The 21,287-nt window shown below is 49.6% G+C and overlaps 1 protein-coding gene across 2 annotated transcripts in view; it reads left to right on the top strand.

Annotated features, from left to right (window-relative positions):
• Stxbp1 (syntaxin binding protein 1) overlaps positions 1 to 21,287 on the top strand; it is a 58,499-nt gene that overhangs the window by 29,768 nt on the left and 7,444 nt on the right. For both annotated transcript variants that reach the window (XM_051185229.1, XM_051185230.1), the window contains exons 7-18: positions 923 to 1,071; positions 2,453 to 2,537; positions 3,366 to 3,496; positions 5,733 to 5,840; positions 7,002 to 7,062; positions 8,139 to 8,204; positions 8,985 to 9,065; positions 11,645 to 11,783; positions 12,956 to 13,065; positions 14,687 to 14,788; positions 18,428 to 18,513; positions 19,974 to 20,128. In XM_051185229.1, coding sequence (XP_051041186.1) covers positions 923 to 1,071; positions 2,453 to 2,537; positions 3,366 to 3,496; positions 5,733 to 5,840; positions 7,002 to 7,062; positions 8,139 to 8,204; positions 8,985 to 9,065; positions 11,645 to 11,783; positions 12,956 to 13,065; positions 14,687 to 14,788; positions 18,428 to 18,513; positions 19,974 to 20,128 — 1,273 coding nt within the window. The remainder of the gene's footprint in view (positions 1 to 922; positions 1,072 to 2,452; positions 2,538 to 3,365; positions 3,497 to 5,732; positions 5,841 to 7,001; positions 7,063 to 8,138; positions 8,205 to 8,984; positions 9,066 to 11,644; positions 11,784 to 12,955; positions 13,066 to 14,686; positions 14,789 to 18,427; positions 18,514 to 19,973; positions 20,129 to 21,287) is intronic.

The following is a 21,287-nucleotide window of genomic DNA, read 5'->3' as shown; positions in this document are numbered from 1 at the left end:
TAAGGTAAACACAGTCTCATTCCTATAATCCTTGCACTAGGATTCTAAGATAGGAGAAATACCTCAAATCAAGAGCAGCCTGAACTAAGCAGTAAGTTCCAGGTCAGCCTGAACTACAGAGTAAGGTCCAGGATCAATAGCAGTAATAATAATGATAATCATACTGACCACTTGAGAGAGTCCTGATTAGCTGGTATACTCCATCTTAAAGTGAATTCTTTTTTTAAAATTTTTAATAAGTGTTTTATTATTTTCATATTGATCCCAGTTCCCTCTCCCTCCCATCCTCCCATCCCCCCTTAAAGTGAATTCTTACTTCCACAACCCTTCACCAAAAGGGGTGGGAGGAGGAGGAGGGGAGCAGTTAGAGCAGGTTGCTGAAGACAGGATATTATTAAACCTATAAAAAGCTCCCTTATTTGCCCACAGTTGTGGCACAATCTCCAGCTCAGCCTTTGTTTATTAAAGGCAAACTCAAACTGGCCTATGACCCCTTGCACTGACCTCCCCTGACATTGTCATCAGGCGCCCTGAGGTGCACACACCCTGAGGTCCTGGGCATCACCTTTCCCTCCTCACGGAAGTCTTCTGCTGGCAGTAAACACTCAGCTCCTTGAAACCTTCTCAGAGAGCCTCCTCCCTGAGGCAGGCCCCTTTCGCTTCTAGCTCTCCAGGGCACTCTTTGCCTGCTTTATTCTTTTCTCGGCTATTCATCAAGAACTCGACACATACAATTTGTGTTTAATGTCTGTCTTTCCCTGTATGTGTCAGACTCCCTGGGAGCAGGGATGTTTTGGTCACCGACAGTGAAAGTGCCAGGCACTGAGACAAACAAAAGCGTGTAGCAGGCTGCTAGGGTGAAGGATGCTCCAGCAGTTCACCGCTAGGACTTACAGCCCCTGCCTGGGTTTTTCACTCCTAGGTGTATTCCCTGGACTCTGCTGATTCTTTTCAAAGCTTCTACAGCCCTCACAAGGCTCAGATGAAGAATCCTATCCTGGAGCGCCTGGCAGAGCAGATTGCAACCCTGTGTGCCACCCTAAAGGAGTACCCAGCTGTGCGGTATCGGGGGTAAGGCAGCATGCTGGACTGCTCTGGTTGGGGTATTTTGTGTCCCACAAATACCTGAGCTCAATCCCTGTAACCCATGAAAAGATGGAAGGAGAGAACCAGTGTAACAAAGTTGTCTTCAGACTCATATGTGTGCTATGCTTACATGCTCCCACAACATATCACAAAATGATAAATAAAAATATTCTTTTGATTATTCTATCTTTTAATATATTCAGAAAAGAATGTATATATATATATACATATATATATATAATACTGAATAATCAAAATATAAACCCCCATGTCACTGCAATCAGATTTCCTAGTTTTCAACTCTTTGAAATGTTTTCAAACCAACATCATCTTTGCAGAGGTTTTGAAAGTGAAATGCAAAGTCAGGTGTGGTGGGGCACATCTGTAATTTTAGCACTTGGATGGCTGCAGCAGAAAGATGAGAAGTTCAAGATCACCCTCAGCTACACAGCAAGTTTGAGGCCAGTCTGGGCTACATAAGATCTTGATTCAAAAAATATAGAGAGAGAGGGGGAGGGAGGGACAGACACTAGGCTCTTGCTGTTGGTGTAAGCAAAGGCTTCAGAAAAGCAAAGGGCAAGTGTAGTCTGGCACAGTAGCCATATAGGGCAGGTTTAATTTCATGAGACCTCCTGAGGGGTTGGGACAAGAGAGCAAATCAGAGCTTTGGGAGATGATGAACTGAATAGGAGACTGGGCAAGGAAGGAGGCAGTGAAGCCAGGTCCCCAGTGCAGACCAGAAGGCCTGAGCTTGACTGATGACACTGTGGACAGACAGGATGGTCTAAGGAGCAAGGGCTCCATGCATCTCAGGCCCAGCAGATATGACAGGCCTGTGGCTGCCAGTGCATGGCCCTGAGCCCCCTGCAGCTGCTCCAGCTCCTGGCTCTCCTCCTCATTGCTGGTATTCTCTGACCAAGGAGCTTGAGCTGGGAACACAGCTGCAGCAGCACAGAGGTTGGTGAAGGTGTAGATTGCAGCCATATCATCTAAGAGGCAAGAAGAAGGAACAAGAAAAATCTTTACAGGCCAGGCACTAAGCTGAGCGTTTGATTGTTCTTTTTAAACTACATATGGAACATGTGGGTTTGTTCGTTTATTCTTGAGACAGGGTCTTACTATATAGCTCAGGCTGGCCTTAACCCTGTGGTGGCTGTCCTTCCTGAGCCTCCCAAGTGCTGGGATTGTACGCCTGTACTGCCATGCCTCACATATGTGGGTATATTCTTACGGTGAAAACCCTAATATAGACAATGCTCCCACCTCTATTGTCTATCCCACACTGCCCGGCATCCTGCCTGAGGCACTTGGCACATGCTATTTTAATGCACAGGTGGCTCACCCGCTGTCTTTCTCTTTTGGTTAGGGAGTACAAGGACAATGCCTTGCTGGCTCAGCTGATCCAGGACAAGCTGGACGCTTACAAAGCTGATGACCCAACAATGGGGGAGGTAAGTCTGGCCTTAGACCAGGCTCTCTTTCTGAGTAAAGTGTTTATGTGGCAGACCTTGGGCCAGCATGGCCCTGCAGCTCACAGAGCGTATGTGAGGCTGCTCTTCCTGCTCAGTGAAGTGCCCCTTGCTGCTGGGGCAGGCTGTAGCAGCTGGTGCAGAAACATTCAGGATGGCTAGGGGGACCAGTTTGTCCTGTTTGCTGGGACTCCCAGCTGCAGCCCTTGAATGCTCAGGGAACTCCCCAGCAAAATACCAAAGATAGCAAGTAGACAGTGGCACAGTCTCCTGTGTATGTGCATCTCACTGGTTTCACTGGCTGTCCTGAAACTCACTCTGTAGATCAGCCTGACCTCAAACTTACAGAGATCCGCCTCCTCTGCCTCCCGATGGCCACCACTGCCCAGCAGTTCTCTGCACTTTTAACACAATACATAGTTTTGTGTAACCAACCCTGCCATTGAGACAAAGAGCTGGGGGCTAGGGCGCAGCTCGATGGCCGAGTGCGGGCTTACTTAGCATGCGTGAGACCTAGCTGATTCCCAAGACACAACTCTTCCATTAGTGCTGTGGACTTGTAATTGAAGCCCTCAGTGTTGGGCACTCCAGTTAGTCACCGTTTGTAATGAACTGGTGGCCACTCTATTGCATAAGCTCAGGGCTGTGGCAGGGCTGTGGTGTATCACCTGGAGTAGCTGGTGCTCTTGTTGCATGGCAGGCACAGCCCCAGAACTCAGCTCCTGCTGCCCTGTAACTAAGCGGTTTCATTAGTTGGAGTGACTCAAGTTGGTTGTGTGGCTCTTGAAGCATCTCCCTGTGTCTTGCCAGGGTCCTGACAAGGCACGGTCCCAGCTCCTGATCCTGGATCGTGGCTTTGACCCCAGCTCTCCTGTGCTTCATGAATTGACTTTTCAGGCTATGAGTTATGATCTGCTGCCTATCGAAAATGACGTTTATAAGTAAGTATGAAGTGACAAGGTCCACAGTGACGAACTCTGCAGTTGACTGGAATTCCTCTGACTAAGAAAAAGGATGTGTTTGTAGTTGTTACTTTTCTATTTTTGTATGTGTGTATGTGTGGTATGTATGCATGTCATGTATGATATGCATGTTTGTGTGGGGGTGTGCAAGGACAGGCCCATAATTGATGTTGGCTGTCATATTGGATTGCTTTTTACCTCATTGAGGGAAGATCTTTCACTGAACATAGAGCTTGCCAATTTCAGCTAGTTTATCTTGCCAGTTTACTCCAGGAACCCCATTTCTACCACCCAGTTCTGTTATTACAGGTGGCTTCCATGACTGCCTCACATTTCCATGGGCTCTGGGCACCTGAACTTTTGTCCTCACACTTTCATGGCAAGCTCTTTATCCATTGCACCATTTCTCCAGGCAGAAAAAGAATTTTTGTTTTGTTTTTCAAGACAAGGTTTCTCTGTAGCTTTGGAACCTGTCCTGGAACTCGCTCTGTAGACCAGGCTGGTCTCAAACTCAAAGAGATCCACCTGCCTCTGCCTCCCACCCAAGTGCTGGTCTGAAAGGTGTGTGCCACCACAGCCTGGCAAGAATGTTTTTAATATTAGGAAAAGTATGTGCATTGATATAGTTTCTTAGATGACCCTGAGGTTTTCTGTGGGTTTCCCCAATCCATTAGGTGCTTGCTAATAGAACAGAACAGCAGGTCTTTTCCTCATAGCTCATATCACTTCAGTTCATAACTTCTTGGATGTGTTGGCAGGTTGGTTCTATGTGTGCCTTATTCAGAACTGAAAGTTCTTAATTACAGATCACAAAATATGATTGTGGTAAAATATTTCAACAGGGTTTCTTTCATTTATTTATTTATTTATTTTTAGTTTTTCGAGACAGGGTTTCTCTGTGCAGCTTTGTAGACTAGACTGGCCTCAATCACAGAGATCCGCCTGCCTCTGCCTCTGGAGTGCTGGGATTAAAGGCGTGCGCCACCACCACCTGGCCACCACCGCCTGGCCCTCAACAGGGTTTCTAACTGAACATTCTGTCCAGTGTGGAACTGCTTTCTTCCCTATAAAAATATTTCCTGCCTGTCATCTCAGCACTCAGGAGCCTGAGACAGGAAGGCCCTGAATTTGAGGCCAGTCTAGACACTTAGCATGAGAGCCTGTCTCAAGATAAAACGTGGCCTTTAAATGAAGATTCTGGGGCTGGAGAGATGGCTCAGTGGTTAAGAGCACTTGCTACTCTTGCAGATGACAGGGTTCAGTTCCCAGCACCCACATGGAGTCTTAAAGCCATCTGTAAGTCCAGTTCCAGGGGAACTGACACCCTCTTCTGGCCTCTGTGGGCATTTGGCACACATGGTACACATACTACATACAGGCAAACATACACATACAAAATAAATACATCTCTTTAAAAAAAATGAAGGTTCTGCTGGGTGGTACATGCCTTTAATCCTGGCACTTGAAAGATGGAAGCAAAAGGATCTCTGGCCTGGCCTGCATAACCAAGTTCAGGACAGACAGGACTACACGGAGATACCTTGTCTCAATCAATCAATCAATCAATCAATCAATCAGCCAATCAACCAATCAATTAAAAATGAATATTCTAAAAATATCCTTGGCTTTCAGTCCTCCTCCCTTTTGGTTCCTGGAATCCTTGCCTCCTCTGGCCATTCATGACTCCATCTTTAATAACATGCTGAGACCCATTGCAGAAGCCCCTGGAAACTTGTTAGGCGACCATGCATTTGCAGGTGTATCCTTCCCATTTCTCAGAGAGGGACAGACAGATGTGTAGTCTTTATATTCAGTGTAACTCTAGATTCATTCACAGCTCGGAGGAGATAGAGCAGAACTCCCAAGTTGTTGACTTTGAGCAGAGCCCTTTCTCCTTGCCCAGGGAATCGCCCACTTGGTGCTGTCTCAGATGTCGTGGCCAGCCTGTCAGGCGGTCAGTGGTGTTATGAGCCACACCTGGGAAACCTGGCGCCTGAGAACACAAGTGCTATCCTTAGGATCCAAGGGTGGCATCTGGGTGTGGAGGTGCACCTGTGATCCCAGCACATGGGAGGTGCAGACAAGGGGATCAAGAGTTCAAGGCCTGTCTTAGCTACTCAAGGGCCCGAAGCTGGCCTGGGCTACATGAAATCATCCAGAGGGGCCCCAGGAGGTACTGTGGGGACCCAGGCCACCCAGGTCCTCTCTCCTGCAGATATGAGACCAGCGGCATTGGAGAGGCACGGGTGAAGGAGGTGCTCCTGGATGAAGACGATGACCTGTGGATCGCGCTGCGTCACAAGCACATCGCAGAGGTGTCCCAGTAAGAACCGATTCACCTTCCCCAGGGTGGGCCCTTAATCCTGGCCTGGAGTGACCATGCACACCCATCCCCTTGGCAAAGTTGCTAGCGTGATGCTGAAACTGACAAGTTCTCTGTTCCTTGAGGGTGTGCTTCTCCAACTTTACCGACTTTAAAAGCCCACAGCTCAGGACAGTTGCTCTGAGGGCTCTTGGAAAGCGTGGGTGGCACACTCAAAGGGGTGCAGTCCATCTCACTTTGCACATTGATTCCACTGAGCTGTCAAGCAGGCCTCGCTGGCTCAAGCGGGAACTCATGTCCTCCAACTGAGATGCGCCTTGATGAAAGGGCTGCACGATGTTTCCTATGTGTAAACATGGTTAGAGGACAGAGACAGCAGCTCCCCCGTTAGAAAGGCACACTCTGTCTCCAGTTGGGGTATCCTCATGAAATTCACAAGAAAAAGTGGGAAAGCTTTGCACCCTTCCATGACTCTGTTTAGGGAAGTGGTTGTCAAAACTTTGATCCCTCAGCCTTAAGAAATAGTGATCCTTACATAGGCTTGGGATGTAGCTCACAGGCAGGGCTCTTCCCGCCATTGACAAGGCCCTGGTCCCACCCCCTAGCTACACAAAACAGTGTTTTAGTGGCGGGTGATTTTTTTTTTCCATGTTTTTCAAGACATGGTTTCTCTGTTTAGCCCTGGCAGTCCTGGAACTTGTTCTGTAGACCAGGCTGGCCTCTAACTCAGAGATCCTCGGACCTGCCTCTGCTGGGATTAAAGGTGTGGGCCACCATGCCCAATATTGGGGAGGAAATCCTGGCCCCCATTTCTTGCCATTAAATTTGTTTATGAATGAATCATATACTACATAGATTTGTATTTTCCAAATGTAAGACATGAATGTTTCAATTTGTGTGCATTTGGAAAAGAAAATAAACACAAGTGGACACCCAGTACTGTCCCCTTTGTCCCTTGAGCCATCTGACATCCCTGCTCTGGAGACCAGTGGTTTAGAGGATCAGTGAATGAGAACAGCATGCATCCTTCACTTTAAATGCATTCCTCAATGGAAAGAAAATTGTCACCTAGTCTCAAGAAGGGCTGCATGTGGCTTCAGTGGCTCCTGCAGAGAGCCCTGGGCTCCGAGCTGAGGGTGGCTGCCTCCCCCCATTTTGCAGGGAGGTCACGAAGTCTCTGAAGGACTTTTCCTCCAGCAAGAGGATGAACACTGGAGAGAAGGTAAGCCCACTGAGTCCAGAAGCCCGGGGGTCAGTAAGTCAGGCCAGCGCCCAGACACCCTGCAGGCCAGCCCACCTTCTCTGTGTCCCTCTAGGGAGTGGACAGGGCCATATTTTTCCCTCACTGAATACCTGCTTTATTTTTGCATTTAAGATTCATATTTGAAAAAAAAACAAGCAAACCACTGAGATCTGGGGTCTGGGGGCTTGGCTCAGTATAGAGTGCTCTTTTAGTAGCATAGACCTTGGGCTTGATCCCCTGTCTCTCTGAAAGAGCCCTTGTCTTCCAGTGTCTGTGGACAGCTAGCTGCTCTCTCATATCTGCAGGGTTAAGATTTACCACTTACTTAGCATAACTGATCTTAAGCCAGAGGACTCATGAGTGGTTTAGCCTGTGGTGACCTGAGGTCACCCCTGACTCTGGCCTCTTTTCACTGTTAGAAACATCACACCCAGCCAGATGTAGTAGGGTTTACCTTTAATCCCAACCAAGATGGCTCAGCAGGTAGAGATGCTTGCTGCCAAGCCTGATCACCTGACTTCAGTTCCTGGAGCCCACATGTCAGAAGGACAGAACTGACTCCAGCAGACTGTCCCTGAGATGTCTTTAAGTGTGTGTGTACTTGCATTCACACTAATTAATTAGAATATAATTTAAAAGGTAGAGAGATGGCTCAGTGGTTTTGAGCACTTACTGCTCTTGCAGAGGGCCCAAGTTCAGTTCCCAGAACCCACGTCGGCTCACCACTGCCTGTAACTCCAGATCCAGGGGAATCTGATGCCTTCTTCTGGCCTCCACTGATGCCTCAATTTAAGTGTACATAAACCTACACACAGACATATAATTACATAAATCTTTTAAGTATATGTAATAAAAATGTGTATAATTTAAAATTTTTACAGCTAGACATCAGGGTTTAATTCTCTACCTGGTGACTGTTGTGACATTTGGGTCAATACGTTTGAGTCCACGAGTGGACACTTGTGAAGTCTAATCTGGCTGCTGCCCTCTCATGTGCTCTCCAGTTTCACAAGGCTTCATTAGTTCTAGTTGACACCAAGCTTCCTTCCTCATAGACCACCATGCGGGACCTGTCCCAGATGCTGAAGAAAATGCCCCAGTACCAGAAGGAGCTCAGCAAGGTACGGAGACCCCACCCAGACTGTCTGACTCAGAGGAGCTGAGCTACAGAGCTCCTCACACCTGCGGTCCCAGGCGCTTCACAGACATCTATTTGCACATTAGATTCAGTTTTGTTGTTGTTGTTGTTGGTGGTGGTGGTGGTTTTTCGAGACAGGGTTTCTCTATGTTGTTTTGGAACTATCCTGGAACTCACTCTGTAGACCAGGCTGGCCTCAAACTCACAGAGATCTGCCTGCCTCTGCCTCCCTAGTGCTGGGATTAAAGGCGTGAGACTCCAATGCCTGGCTTAGATTCAGTTTTTATTAGGAAAAGAAGGAAAGGGAGGCTGAAGAAAGACTGAAACCCTGTTCCCCATCACTTTCTTCTCTCTTCTCCATCTTCCGTCTTCCTTTTCCTCCCGTGATGTTGACTGGAGGCCTCAGCTCCTCACTACACAGGCCTTAGCCAGTGCTGGCTGCCCTCATACAGCTCTGGCCTCCCCTCAGAGTGGCTGATCGGACAGGGCAAGGAAGGCAGGCGCAGGGCTTCCGTGTCCTGACCATATAGGTGAAATGAGATCACTTACCTGCAAGGTGTTTTACCCATCCCGTGTTCGAGGAGTTGCTTCTACAGGGAGGTGTACCTCATGCCTCTCATGTCCCCCCCCCCCCCCCCCCGTAGGCTGTGGCTCACTCCACTCTCCCAATAATACATGGTCTTTTGTGTCCTGTGTGAGAGCACTCACTCAGTGTTCCATGACTCAGTGGCTATCCCTTTACTGGGTCTTGTGCTTTCCCTAGTATTCGACTCACCTGCACCTTGCTGAAGACTGTATGAAGCATTACCAAGGCACCGTGGACAAACTCTGCCGCGTGGAACAGGTAGGGCTGTTTTCCTCTCCTCTCTACATGGCAGAACTCCTGCTCTGCCTATTCACCCCACTGAATTTTAACCTCTGACCTCCAACATCTTGCAGAATCGTAGGATCTAGAGAAGGGAGAACCTATGACCCCGGCTGTCTCAGCTGTGGAGCCAGTTTGGCTCTGCTCCGGCGGGTAGGGCCTAGAAGGGTCTGGAGTGCTGTGCCATTTGGGGTTTGCATGCCGGCTCTTTCCAAAGGCTCTTGTTTTTCCTGGAATGGCAGGAGTTGTGAGCCTGGCAGGGCGGATTGACATTCGTGTTCTGGTCCCACTGTGAGCAGACCAGCTTTGGAGCCCAGGGTGCCAGTGCTGCATCAGGGCACTAGATCCCCCGAACCTGCTAATCACAGGCCTGGGGACTGAGTTTAGACCCTCTTATGTCATGGCTGTTGTATCTGGTGCCCTCTGCTTCCTGTTTCCTTTCGGCTGATTCAGCACAGACGTCATTTGTACCTTGTGGAAAGTACCAAAACCAGAAGCATGGCAAAAGCTAGCTTGTGGCAACTGTTTTGTCACTGATTTCAACCCCCTTGGCTAACAGTCTTAACTCAGACACAGGGCCTCACTTAGACCTAGCAGCCCTTGAACCCTGAGCCAGTCTCCTACCCCTGTGCCAGCTTCTAAGGAAGGAAGAAGACACTGGCAGGTTTGAAGTGCCAGACTTGGTGGCACAGGCCTGTAACTGCAGTTGCCCAGGAACCTGAGCCAGGAGAAACCACAGATTTCAGGGCAGCCTGGACAGCTTTGTGAGACTCCCATCACAACCCCACCAAAGCCGAGAAGCTGAGTCTCGTTTTACTGAAAAACATCAGCTCACGTTCAGTGTGGAGTTGAGATCTTCACCATTGGCTTGCTGTGAGAGGCTCAGTGAGGTTTGCACGCTCTGTTCGGTAGTGTTGCCTGGGTTACAAGGGAAGCAGCCCTCCCCTTCGAAAGTGCACCCATTTCTCAGGCACTCTCCACAGACACTCATGCCTTCCCCAAGATCTCAGCCATCCAGAAAGCAAGTTCTATCTAGTCAGTAAGAAACAAGAACAGGCCAGGGCTACACGAAGAAACCCTGTCTTGAAAACACCCTCCTCCAAGAAAAAGCAAATTCAGATTAACTTTGGAAGCACAATTTTTTAAAAAAGTACTTAAAAATATTAATTATTAAGCTGCTGTGGTGATACACACCTGTAATCCCAGCACTCCGGAGGCAGAGGTGGGTGGATCTCTATGGGCTTGAGGCCAGCCTGGTCTACAGAGTGAGTTCCAGGCCAGCCTGGTCTACATACATTCTAGGACAACCAGGGCTATATAATGAGACCCTGTCTTTAAGAACTAAAAACAAAACAAACAAACAAAACAAAAAACTTGCATTTCAGTGAGCTTAGAGAGTATGCTCTAGGGCTGGCAGAATGGCTCAGCAGATAAAGGTGCTTGCTGCCAAGCCTGATAACCTGAGTTCAATCCCCAGTACCTACGTAATGGAAGGAGAACCAGCTTCACAAGTTGTCCTCTAACCTCCAATGTGTATCATGGCGCTTACACCAACATGGTAAATAAATGTGTGTCTGTGTGTATTTGTTTTTAATGAGGCTGGGTGTGGTGGCTCACACCTTTAATCCCAGCATTCAGGAGGGAGAGGCAGGAGATCTCTGAGTTCAAAGCCAGCCTGGGCTATATATATATATGTATGTATGTATGTATGTATGTATGTATGAATGTATGTATGTATATATATATGTGTGTGTGTCTGTGTGTCTCAGGCCAGCCAAAGTTACATGGTGAGAACCTATGTTTAAAAATTAATTAATTAAATGAATAATAAAATAAATAAAGCTGGGTGGCTGCTAGTTTCTCATGCTGAGCACATCTGCTGTTGAGAGACCAGAGAGGAGTCCTGTCTTCCTCGCACCATGCCTGCGTGTCAGGTCACCATCTGTGTAAACTCCTGGGGTCTTGAGAGGAAAGGAAACCTTGCCACCGTCCTAGCTACCAAGAATGCTGTGGCTGTATGAGCACAGGATTGGGTGCTCCTGGCTGGCTGAAGGCAACACACTGCTACTCACACTCTGGCTGTGAGAAGCACCCATGGCTGTGCCCTTTCCAGTCTTTCTATCTGTCTCCTGTCACCCTTTCTGTCCTCCCAGCGTTGGGAGCCCTGCCCTCGTTTCTCCTCACCCTTTGAGAAGTTATAGGAGGGGTAAAACCAGAGGCGAGACTCAACTCAGTGTGCCTTTCTGTGCCAGAACAGTCGACCATGCAGAGATACCGGAGTTTTCATGGGTGGGAACTGAACCCTAAACCCCTCAGCCGAGTTTTGTATTTATCAGGTATGGGTTCCCTGGATTCCTCTGCAGGGAACAGTGTACCTTGCTCTGGGAAAGTATCTCAGGCTCTTGTGCGTTAGTTAGCCCATTGCTGGAGGAGACCTGCACACAGCCTACCCCAACTACACCACAAAGTTAGGCACTTATAAACGGTGAACTTCCTGAGAGTCACCACTTGCCCAGACTGTTGCCAGAAGAAGGGCCAGCAAGTTGTGTTTTCTACAGGACCTGGCGATGGGCACGGATGCGGAGGGGGAGAAAATCAAGGACCCCATGAGAGCCATTGTCCCCATCCTGCTGGATGCGAACGTCAGCACTTACGACAAAATCCGCATCATCCTGCTCTACATCTTCCTGAAGAATGGTAGGCACTTGGAGGAAGAGACAATGGGAGAGGACAGTGCAGAGGCCAGTTAGGCCGTCCTGCAACGGGGAGAGCGGGCGGCCGGGGCTCCTCTGCAGGGGCTGCAGTGGGGCCAGGTCAGAAGCACCACAGGCTGAATCTGCTCACAACCTGTGTGGACTAGAAGCAGGTGACACAGACTGTCAGAAGCGGTCCTTTCAGGGCTGCAATCAGAGCCAGCCGAGCGGCTCCAAGTCCGTACCTGAGTGGGGGGCGGTGTGGATGAGGGAAAGGCTAGCTATAGATAATAAAGAGACAGAATAAAGGTCAGGAGGGCAGATCAGTCAATACTGAAATGCCATGAGTTTATTTTTCATCACTCTCATATAGCATAACCAAAAAGTGGAACACAGTATCATGTATATGGAACAAACAGACTTTTCTTCCTCCCTTATTCTAAGGGTTCAATAACCACACCTTAGCTCTAAACTTCTTATTCTCTAGCCTTGAGGTCAGGAGTAGCCACAACTCAGATTCAGGTCTGTTGTTATTTAGACTAAGAGTCCAAAACGTCCTTCTGTAGCCACACCTTTGACCTTTAGGTGTTGTGACTTGCTGACAGCTTTGAACTCTGTCCTTGTGCCAAGATGGAGTGCAGCCATCTTTATGGGCACCACAACAGACAGACAAAACCATCTGACTAGCACTCAGCCTGCCAGATGTTTCCAGGTTGCACCTCATTAGTAATTGAGACCTTTCAACAACTGGTATTCAGCCTGTAATCCTTTGGGACGTGGAGGCAGGGTATCAAGAGTTCAAAGCCAACCTTAGCTACAAAAGTAAGTTTAAGGCTAGCCTAGACTTCATGAGACCCTGTCTAAAACAAACTGTGTTTTACCCTTGTCGTTGTATAAAAAAATGGGTAAAGAGACTTTTTTGTCTGGCGTTACTTTGATGCAGGGTGAGAGTAGGGATGGGCTGCTGGAAAGCCAGGTAGATGGAAACAGACTGGAAGGGGCAGGTCACCACGGACACGAAGGACTAGAGTAGGGTGGAAGGTTATTTTGACTCCACCTTAAATGTGGCTGACAAAACAATACCTGGGACTCTGAGGAGAGGGGAAGCATTGGCTCTGATTATAAGGGTGGGGATGGCAAGGGTCAGGGGTGGTGACCAAGAGTCTTGTTTCCCAGGCATCACTGAGGAGAACCTAAACAAGCTCATCCAACATGCCCAGATCCCTCCAGAGGACAGTGAGATCATCACCAACATGGCTCACCTTGGTGTGCCCATCGTCACTGACGTAAGGGCCTGTTATAGGCAGGGGGATTGTGGGAGGTGGGGATATTGTATCCTCTCTACATCCATGATTGACAGCCCCCTACAGTGTGGCCTTGTACCACTCTCAGCATCAGGAGAGGGAGGGAGGGACAGAGGAGGAAGGAAAAGAAACGAGGAGAGAGAATCAGAGATGAGGGCAGAAAGGACAATCAAGTGGATTTCAAAGTCGGGAGTCACGTGGTCTCTAAAGCTGAGCTGTCTCTGAACTCACCGGAATGGGCCACCCAGTCTCCCTGCCATAGCTTGTGTGACCTTGCCTTTGGACACGCAGACTTCGCATCTCCAGTAAGGGTGGCACCGCCACATTGTCAGGCGAACGCTTTTGCTTGCTCTTTGCCTTTGGCAGTGGGGTGAACTGAGAATGACATCAGGCAGATAGTTCAGTGTGCTCTGAGAGTGGGCAGAGTCAGACAGCACCCTGAACCCCAGGTGGAGGCGCCCACTGTGTACTTCCCCTTAGAAGCAGATATCCCATGATCACAGCTGGCAAAACCAACAAGGTTCCATTGACCTGACCTGAAGCTGGTAGGGTGTGATGTCTTTTTTGTTTTTCCCAGATAAGGTTTCTTTGTGTAGCCCTGGCTGTCCTGGAACTCTCTCTGTAGACCAGGTTGGCCTCAAACTCACAGAGGTCCACCTGCCTCAGCCTCCTCAGTGCTGGGATTAAAGGTGTGCGCCACCATCACCCAGCTAGCAAATTATTTTTAACTACTTTTTTTTTTCTTTTTTTGAGACAGAGTCTCCCTTTATAGATCAAGGCTGGTCTTGAATTCATGGTGATACCCTTGTTCCAGACTCCCAAGTTCTGGGATTACAGGTGTGAGTCATCATGCCAGTGTCTATTTTTTTTTTTTTATTGCTTTAGTCACAGCAACTCATAAAATAAAGCATTTAAGTGGAGGCTTGCTTACAATGTCAGAGATTTAGTTCTGAAGAAGAAGCTGATCTGTAGGATGAGTCAAAGTCTAGGTCTCACTTGGACTTTTGAAACCTCAAAGCCCACCCCCAGTGACACACACACACACACACACACACACACACACACACACATACACACACACACACACACACACACGCTTCCTCTAACAAGGCCTTGACTATTAATCCTTCTAATCCTTTCAAATAGTGACACTCCCTGGTAACTAAGTATTTACAAATATGAGCGGTTGGGGAACCATTCTGATTCAAACCACCACAGCCCCTGCCTGGGGCACTTGCCATTTTTCATGAGTAAAGAACCATGCTTTGAGCTGGGCCTGTGGTGGCCTTTAATGCCAGCACTCGAGAGACAGGTGGATCTCTGTGAGTTCAAGGCCAGCCTGGTCTACAGTGAGTTTCAGGACAATCAGGGATGTTTCACAGAGAAACCCTGTACCAATAAACAAAACAACCACAAAAAATAGAACCATAATTTCTCAAGTCTCCCTTGTTTTCAGATTCTCTTAAAGAGGTAATTTTGGGGGCTACACTGGGCAGAACTTCTGCCAATGCTAAGTCTGAAGCGGGACCCTGAGAGAATTTCGGGGGTTATTGAGACCAGGTGGTTCTGACTGGAGCCTGAGTTGACGTGTGCTTGCATTCAGTCGACACTGCGCCGCAGGAGCAAGCCAGAGCGGAAGGAGCGCATCAGTGAGCAGACCTACCAGCTCTCACGATGGACCCCAATCATTAAGGACATCATGGAGGTCAGTCTGGGGAATGGCAGCAGGAACCAGGTGTTCTTCCAGTGTTCCAGGTTCTAGCACCCCTATTCTCAGGTAGCAGTGGCACCCTATGACTTAGTTTCTGTAGGGATAAGTACCCAGACCTCTGGGGTTCTGTCACTCATCCCAAAGCAACCTAGCTCTGAGGACTCATGAACAACTATGAGCTGTATCTTAGACTGGGTTACTATTGCTGTGGTTACTGGGCGGTGATGGCAGAGACAGGTAGATCCCTGTGAGTTCAAGGCCAGCCTTGTCTACAGAATGAGTTCTGGGATAGCCAAACCCTGTCTCAAAAAAACAAACAAAAAAGAAACACCTTGAAAAAAGAAAGGAAACACCTTGACCAAAGGTAACTTGGCAAGGAAGAGGTTTACTTTGTTTATGCTTCATCACTGTTCTTCATCAAAGATGTTTGGGTGTGGGAAGCTGTGCTTGGGGGCTGCAGTTGGAGCCAGTCAGCTTGCCCGGTTCGTACCTGAGAGGGGAGTGTGGATTGAGAAAGGCTAGCTAAAGACATTAAGAAAAAAGACAGAGACACTGGGTAGTATCAGGAGGGCAAATCCAGTGCAGACTGAACTCCCCAGGTTTATTTTTCAACCAAAAGTGGGGATAATGGCAGAAGACTTTGATTATCACCCATAAGGGGCATGCAGACTTAATCCTCCAAGTATTTGGTAGCCACACCTGCCATCCGGCCTTCAGGGTCAAGAGTAAACACACCAGAGCCCAAGTCTGTTGTTATTTATATAAAGACATCTGCTACCTGAAACATCCTGCAGCAGCTTTAGACCTATATAGGTCTAAGGACAGTTTTGAACTCTCTGATCTTGAGGCAAGATGAAATGGACTGCTCTTTATGAGCCCTAACATTCAGGGCAGGAACTCAAACGGAAGGAACCTGGAGGCTGGAACTGATGCAGAAGCCATGGAAGTGTCCTGTTTACTGGTTTGCTTGTCTTGGCTAGTTCAGCCAGCCCACTTTCTTACAGCACCCAGGACCATCAGCCCAGAGGTGGCACCACCTAGATCAATTACTAATTAAGAAAATGTCCTGTTGGCTTGCCTACAACCTTAAGGAGGCATTTTCTCAATTAAGGTTCCCTCCTTTCCTGTCAAATAAAACGATCCATTGCCCACAGCTGCAGTCAGTCTCAGGGGTATATAGTCCCATGCTGTAAAGTGCCTCTGGTGCAGTACTCAGAAGAGCCAGGCACATGTCAGCATGCCAAGTTCATTCTATTAGGGACGTGGTCACCTACATCACTACATCACACCTCAGGCAGCTGTGGAAAGGCCTCAACAGGAGGCTGCAGAGTGTCCAGCCCCTCACTGACTGTGCCAGCAGTCAGACCTGGGCTCTGTGATCAGACTTCAAACTGGTCCCTTGGAATAGCCTGTCCTTATCTCCACTTCCTGAGTCCTGCTTCCCTCCATCTCTGCAAGTCTCACATTGTCTCTCTGGCACCTCACATGTCTGACTATCTATCTTCACAGAGCCTGTTACATTCTGAATCCCCAAGCGCTAATCAACAATGCTCTTTACATATATCCTTGTTACCTGGTTTAAGCCATCTTTTGTTTTTGAGGTTGGGTCCCAAGCTCAAGCTGGCTTTGAACTTGTGGTATAGCCAAGGGATGACCTTGAACTTCTGATCTTTCTGCTCTGTCCCCAAAGTGTAGGATTAAAGGCATACACCACTATGTCCAGTTTATGCAGTGCTGGGGATCAGTCCAGGGCTTCAACATGCTAGACAAGTACTCTACCAACTGAGCTGCATTCCCTGGGGTCATCCATCCGTCCATCCGTCCTTCTGTCCGTCTGTCCATCCATCCATCCATCCATCCATCCATCCATCCATCTAATTTCCTTCATTCCTGCCATCCTCTCTCTCTCTCTCTTTCCTTCCTTTCTCTCTTCCTTTTTCTTCCTTCCTTCCTCTCTCCCTCCCTTCCTCCTTCCTTTCTCTCTGTCTCTCCCCCCCCTTCCTTGTTTTGTTTTGTTTTGTTTTGTTTTGTTTTTTGAGATAGGGTTTCCTTGTGACGCTCTGGCTGTCCTGGAACTTGGTGTGTAGACCAGAGATTCACCTGCTTCTCTGCCTCTTGAGTGCTGGGACTAAGGGTGTATACCATTATCACTTGTCCCACCCTGGGGTCATCTTCTAATAGGATAATTCTGTCACTTTGTGCCCTATGTCCATTGTACAAAGCTCACAATAAGCTGTGGCACCATGGTTTTTGCCTGTCAGGGGATGGACGCAGTGGGATTCCCATCCCTTACCACGTAGAAGAGTCTCACACCAGTAGATCTTTAAGGTTGAAGGTGACAGTCCAGAGAATAGGGTCTTGCCTTGTATCCCTGAGTTTGTTCAAGAATTATATGCTAGAAGTGTATTTATATAGGGTGAGTCAGGGTCCTATTTTTAAAACCTACAAACCAAAAGGTGGCTATGAAACATCCAGGAACCAATTGCCTGTTTCTGGTATAGGAGCTGAGGAAGCAGCCCTCTGGTGCACTGCCCCTGCTTCTCTGCTCCTCCTCCCTGCTCTCCAAGGAGGCCTGTGTAGGCTTCTCATGCTACTCCTAAGAGGAATATGGATTTAAGTGGCAGGAGATAGCTGGAATCCACCCACCAGACAATTGGCTCCTCAATAAACTGCAGGGGAGGCTCTCCCCAGACCCTCTTGTCACCAGGCTGACAGTGTATGTCAGAAATTTAGTGGGCAGAGTACAAGGTAGTTAACCTCCGTGGCTTATACAATGGAGTGCATCACAGAGATGAGGGGAAATGGGTGCTTTGTATGTTGGACAGTTAGGGTAACCTGCAGGGCCAGACAATCTAAGGAAAAGTGTCATTGCCCCTGGTCTGTACTGGCCCCCTGGAAGCAGCAGCAGGCACAGGAGGGGGCCCTGCTGCAGACGTGGTCACTGCAGGGGAAGAGGAGGGCCTGCTGCAGACGTGGTCACTGCAGGGGAGGGGGGCCTGCTGCAGACGTGGTCACTGCAGGGGAGGAGGGGCCTGCTGCAGACGTGGTCACTGCAGGGGTGGGGGGGCCTGCTGCAGATGTGGTCACTGCAGGGGAGGAGGGGGGCCTGCTGCAGATGTGGTCACTGCAGGGGTAGGGGGTGTCTGCTGCAGATGTGGTCACTGCAGGGGAAGAGGAGGGGTCTGCTGCAGACGTGGTCACTGCAGGGGTGGGGGGGCCTGCTGCAGATGTGGTCACTGCAGGGGAGGAGGGGGGCCTGCTGCAGACGTGGTCACTGCAGGGGAGGAGGGGGGCCTGCTGCAGATGTGGTCACTGCAGGGGTAGGGGGTGCCTGCTGCAGACGTGGTCACTGCAGGAGTAGAGGAGGGGGTTCTGCTGCAGACGTGGTCACTGCAGGGGGAGGGAGGGGCCTGCTGCAGACGTGGTCACTGCAGGGGTGGGGGGGCCTGGGGGCTGCTGCAGGGGGGGATGTGGTCACTGCAGGGGAGGAGGGGGGCCTGCTGCAGATGTGGTCACTGCAGGGGAGGAGGGGCCTGCTGCAGACGTGGTCACTGCCTGGCTCTTTCTTCACAGCCTCTTGCTGTAGCTCCTATCAGCCTCTTTAAACAGAGATCTCTGTCTTCTCCTCTCTAGGACACTATTGAAGACAAACTGGACACAAAGCACTACCCATACATCTCTACCCGCTCCTCTGCTTCCTTTAGCACCACCGCTGTCAGGTGGGTATGTGTGGGGAAAGCAGAGAACACTGAGTCTGTGTGACCTGGCTGTGAATGGCAGCACCATCAGAATCCTCAACATCACACATCATGGTCAGGGTACAGCAGGCCCAGGTTCACAGCAAGCCATTCAGTCCTCCCTTGGGCTCCCAGCCCTTCCAGAACCCACCCCTTTCCTCCATGCACCCTGTGTGCCTCAGCCTCTACATCCTTTGTCATCCTTGAACATGCCAGGCCTGCTGCATTTACCCCATCACACATGATCTGCAGCCAGATGAGCTACACGGCCCCTTTTAATCTTAGGTCCCTTTGACCATCCCTAAGCACCTGTTTAATAGTGAAACTCCAGTGTCCACAGCAGTTCTACTCACAAAGCCTAGCGTGGAAATGGCCCAGGAGCCTGGCAACTGACAAGCATTAGGCTGTGGCTCCCGAGAACTGGGGACTGAGCCTTGAGCCTGGAGAGCCACCAGACAGAGCAGAGAGGACCATCAGCTGTGGTTCTCAGGGGTGACATCCTTCACCCCTTGTTTTTGTTTTGTTGTTTGGTCTCACTGTGCAGCCCTGGCTGTCCTGAAACTCATTCTGTAGACCAGGCTGGCTTCGAACTCAGAGATCAGCCTGCCTCTGCCTCCCAAGGCTGGGACTAAAGGTGTGCGCCACCATGACTAGCAAGTCCCTTTTCTCTGGTTTGTCTCTGGCTTCTTTCTGCTTTTTCCTTGGCCTCCACCTGGGCCTGGGCCAGAAGTCTGCAATGTCTCCTGTGGCATTGGCATCTCCTCTGATGGCAGTAAATGCCAAAAGGCCACTGCTGAATGTGGAATAAACTACAGCCTCCAGGTGATGCCCTTGCTGAGCTGGCTATACATGGAAGAGCCCAAGAGTACCCAGGTTCTTCCTGTCATGAGTGAGGAAACAGGGCATTTTGCTATCTAAAGGGGACTTGCTAACCCATTTAATGTTTCCAGTTTTCTCAGCCTGGACAGCCCGCCTCCCATGCCAGAGTCCAGGTCTCTACTGAGGAAGTCCAGGGACAGAGGGAGGCCTGCTAGTGAAGAATCACGTTCCTCAGGCTCACCTCTCTTTACCTCCCTGGTAAAGCCTGAGCAGTGCTCTGTGGTCCTGTTTTGTCCCATGTCATTCAGCAATGCCCTAGACTCTGACTTCTGTCCCTGGGGATACAGTATCAGGAAGCGTGGCCCACAGCAAGCCTCTTTTGCACGTTTGCCTGTGATCAGTGTGCTAGCCTGGTGTAGCCCTCTGCTTCTCCATAACACATATGCTGCAGAGTCCCAGGCAAGCTCAGGACCAGGCCTGAACTGAAACAGACATCTGGATGAGAGCCATCCAGGCAAAGCTACTGAGATGAGTCAGTCTAGTACCTCACAGCTCAGACACCTGCAGCCCAGTCCACCTCACCAGCGCTGACAAGTCACCTGTAACTGATCTCTCTCCCTCAGCGCCCGCTATGGACACTGGCACAAGAATAAAGCCCCCGGGGAATACCGAAGCGGCCCCCGCCTCATTATTTTCATCCTTGGAGGTGTGAGCCTGAACGAGATGCGCTGCGCTTACGAAGTGACCCAGGCCAACGGCAAGTGGGAAGTGCTGATAGGTGAGCAGGGCATGCATTCTGCAGGACTTGCTGCCTCGGTGCACTGTCACTCCATCCCATGCTTTGTGTTGCATCCTGCCTTAGGTCCTCCCTCACCCCAGCAAAACTTAGCCCTGGGTAACAGTTTGTGAATGGCAAAAGCTAGGTATCTCTGCCCTAATGTGTCTCTTGCTGAAAGACAGCTTCTTGGAATGGAAAGAACCTGGTCATAGATCCTCAAACCCATACACTGACACTGCTAAATGGAGTCACCTTGACCAAGAGTGGATCGTGGATCTCTCCCAAGCCATACTACTACCCAGCAGAACAGAGTTTGCAGCACCTTCTTGTAGCCTGGAACAGTGCTGAGAGGCGAGTTGCACAATTCTGTGCATCAGGCCTTGGACCTGATGCCATTACCGTCCTCTACTACTTTCTGTCCCAGGACCATCTGTAGTTTCTAGGGCTGGCAGACAATTGAGAGAAAAATCTGGGTTCTTCAAGATGTCTTCCTTTTGGCCCAACACAGTTTTATGTGCCAGCACTTGTCAGAAGGCTGTCACAGACACTGCCCTGTGTAGGCTCACCCTCTGTGGGAACACATGCTGGATAAAGTGCGAGCCCTGAGCTTGTGGTCCTAGGAGTGTGCTGGGAACCTGTGCAAAGCGGTCTCTTCAGGGCCTCTGGAGAGCCACGTGGGCCGTTTCCGTGTGGACTGCTGGAGAGGAGGTCCTTAGCTGCCCAGCTAGCAAGGCTTCCCTCAGCTCGCAGTTACAGACATCTCAGCAAGTGCCACTTTCTTTTATCCAGTTTGGGTGACCAACTCACAGCACCCCAAGCTGTCCGAGCAAGCAGGCTCCTTAGAGCAGTGACACAGCTAGCTGCTTCTGAGTTCACTGTATCAGACACGCAGGGGTTATCCCACGGGCGGAAACTGCACACCCTCCCTGGCTCCCACAGGCATCTGTGGTCCAGTTCCCATGCCTGTTTCTGTCTGTGACACAGGCCCCATGGGTGTTCCCTGCTCCCTGCTTGTGTATGCATTGCATGTGTTAAAGGACCTGAGCTCAAACAGATTTCCTGGACAGCAGCCGGCACAGCCAGGCTTTGGATGGGAACCCTTCTTTTCTCCTTTGGACCTTCCTTAAGGTTCCTTGTGCAGGGTGGGTGGAGACCCAGG

Source organism: Phodopus roborovskii, unplaced genomic scaffold, assembly GCF_943737965.1.
Source record: "Phodopus roborovskii unplaced genomic scaffold, PHOROB, whole genome shotgun sequence".
Taxonomy (NCBI): Eukaryota; Metazoa; Chordata; class Mammalia; order Rodentia; family Cricetidae; genus Phodopus; species Phodopus roborovskii.
The sequence above is the reverse complement of the archived record's forward strand: the minus strand, read 5'-3'. Positions and strand labels throughout refer to the sequence as shown.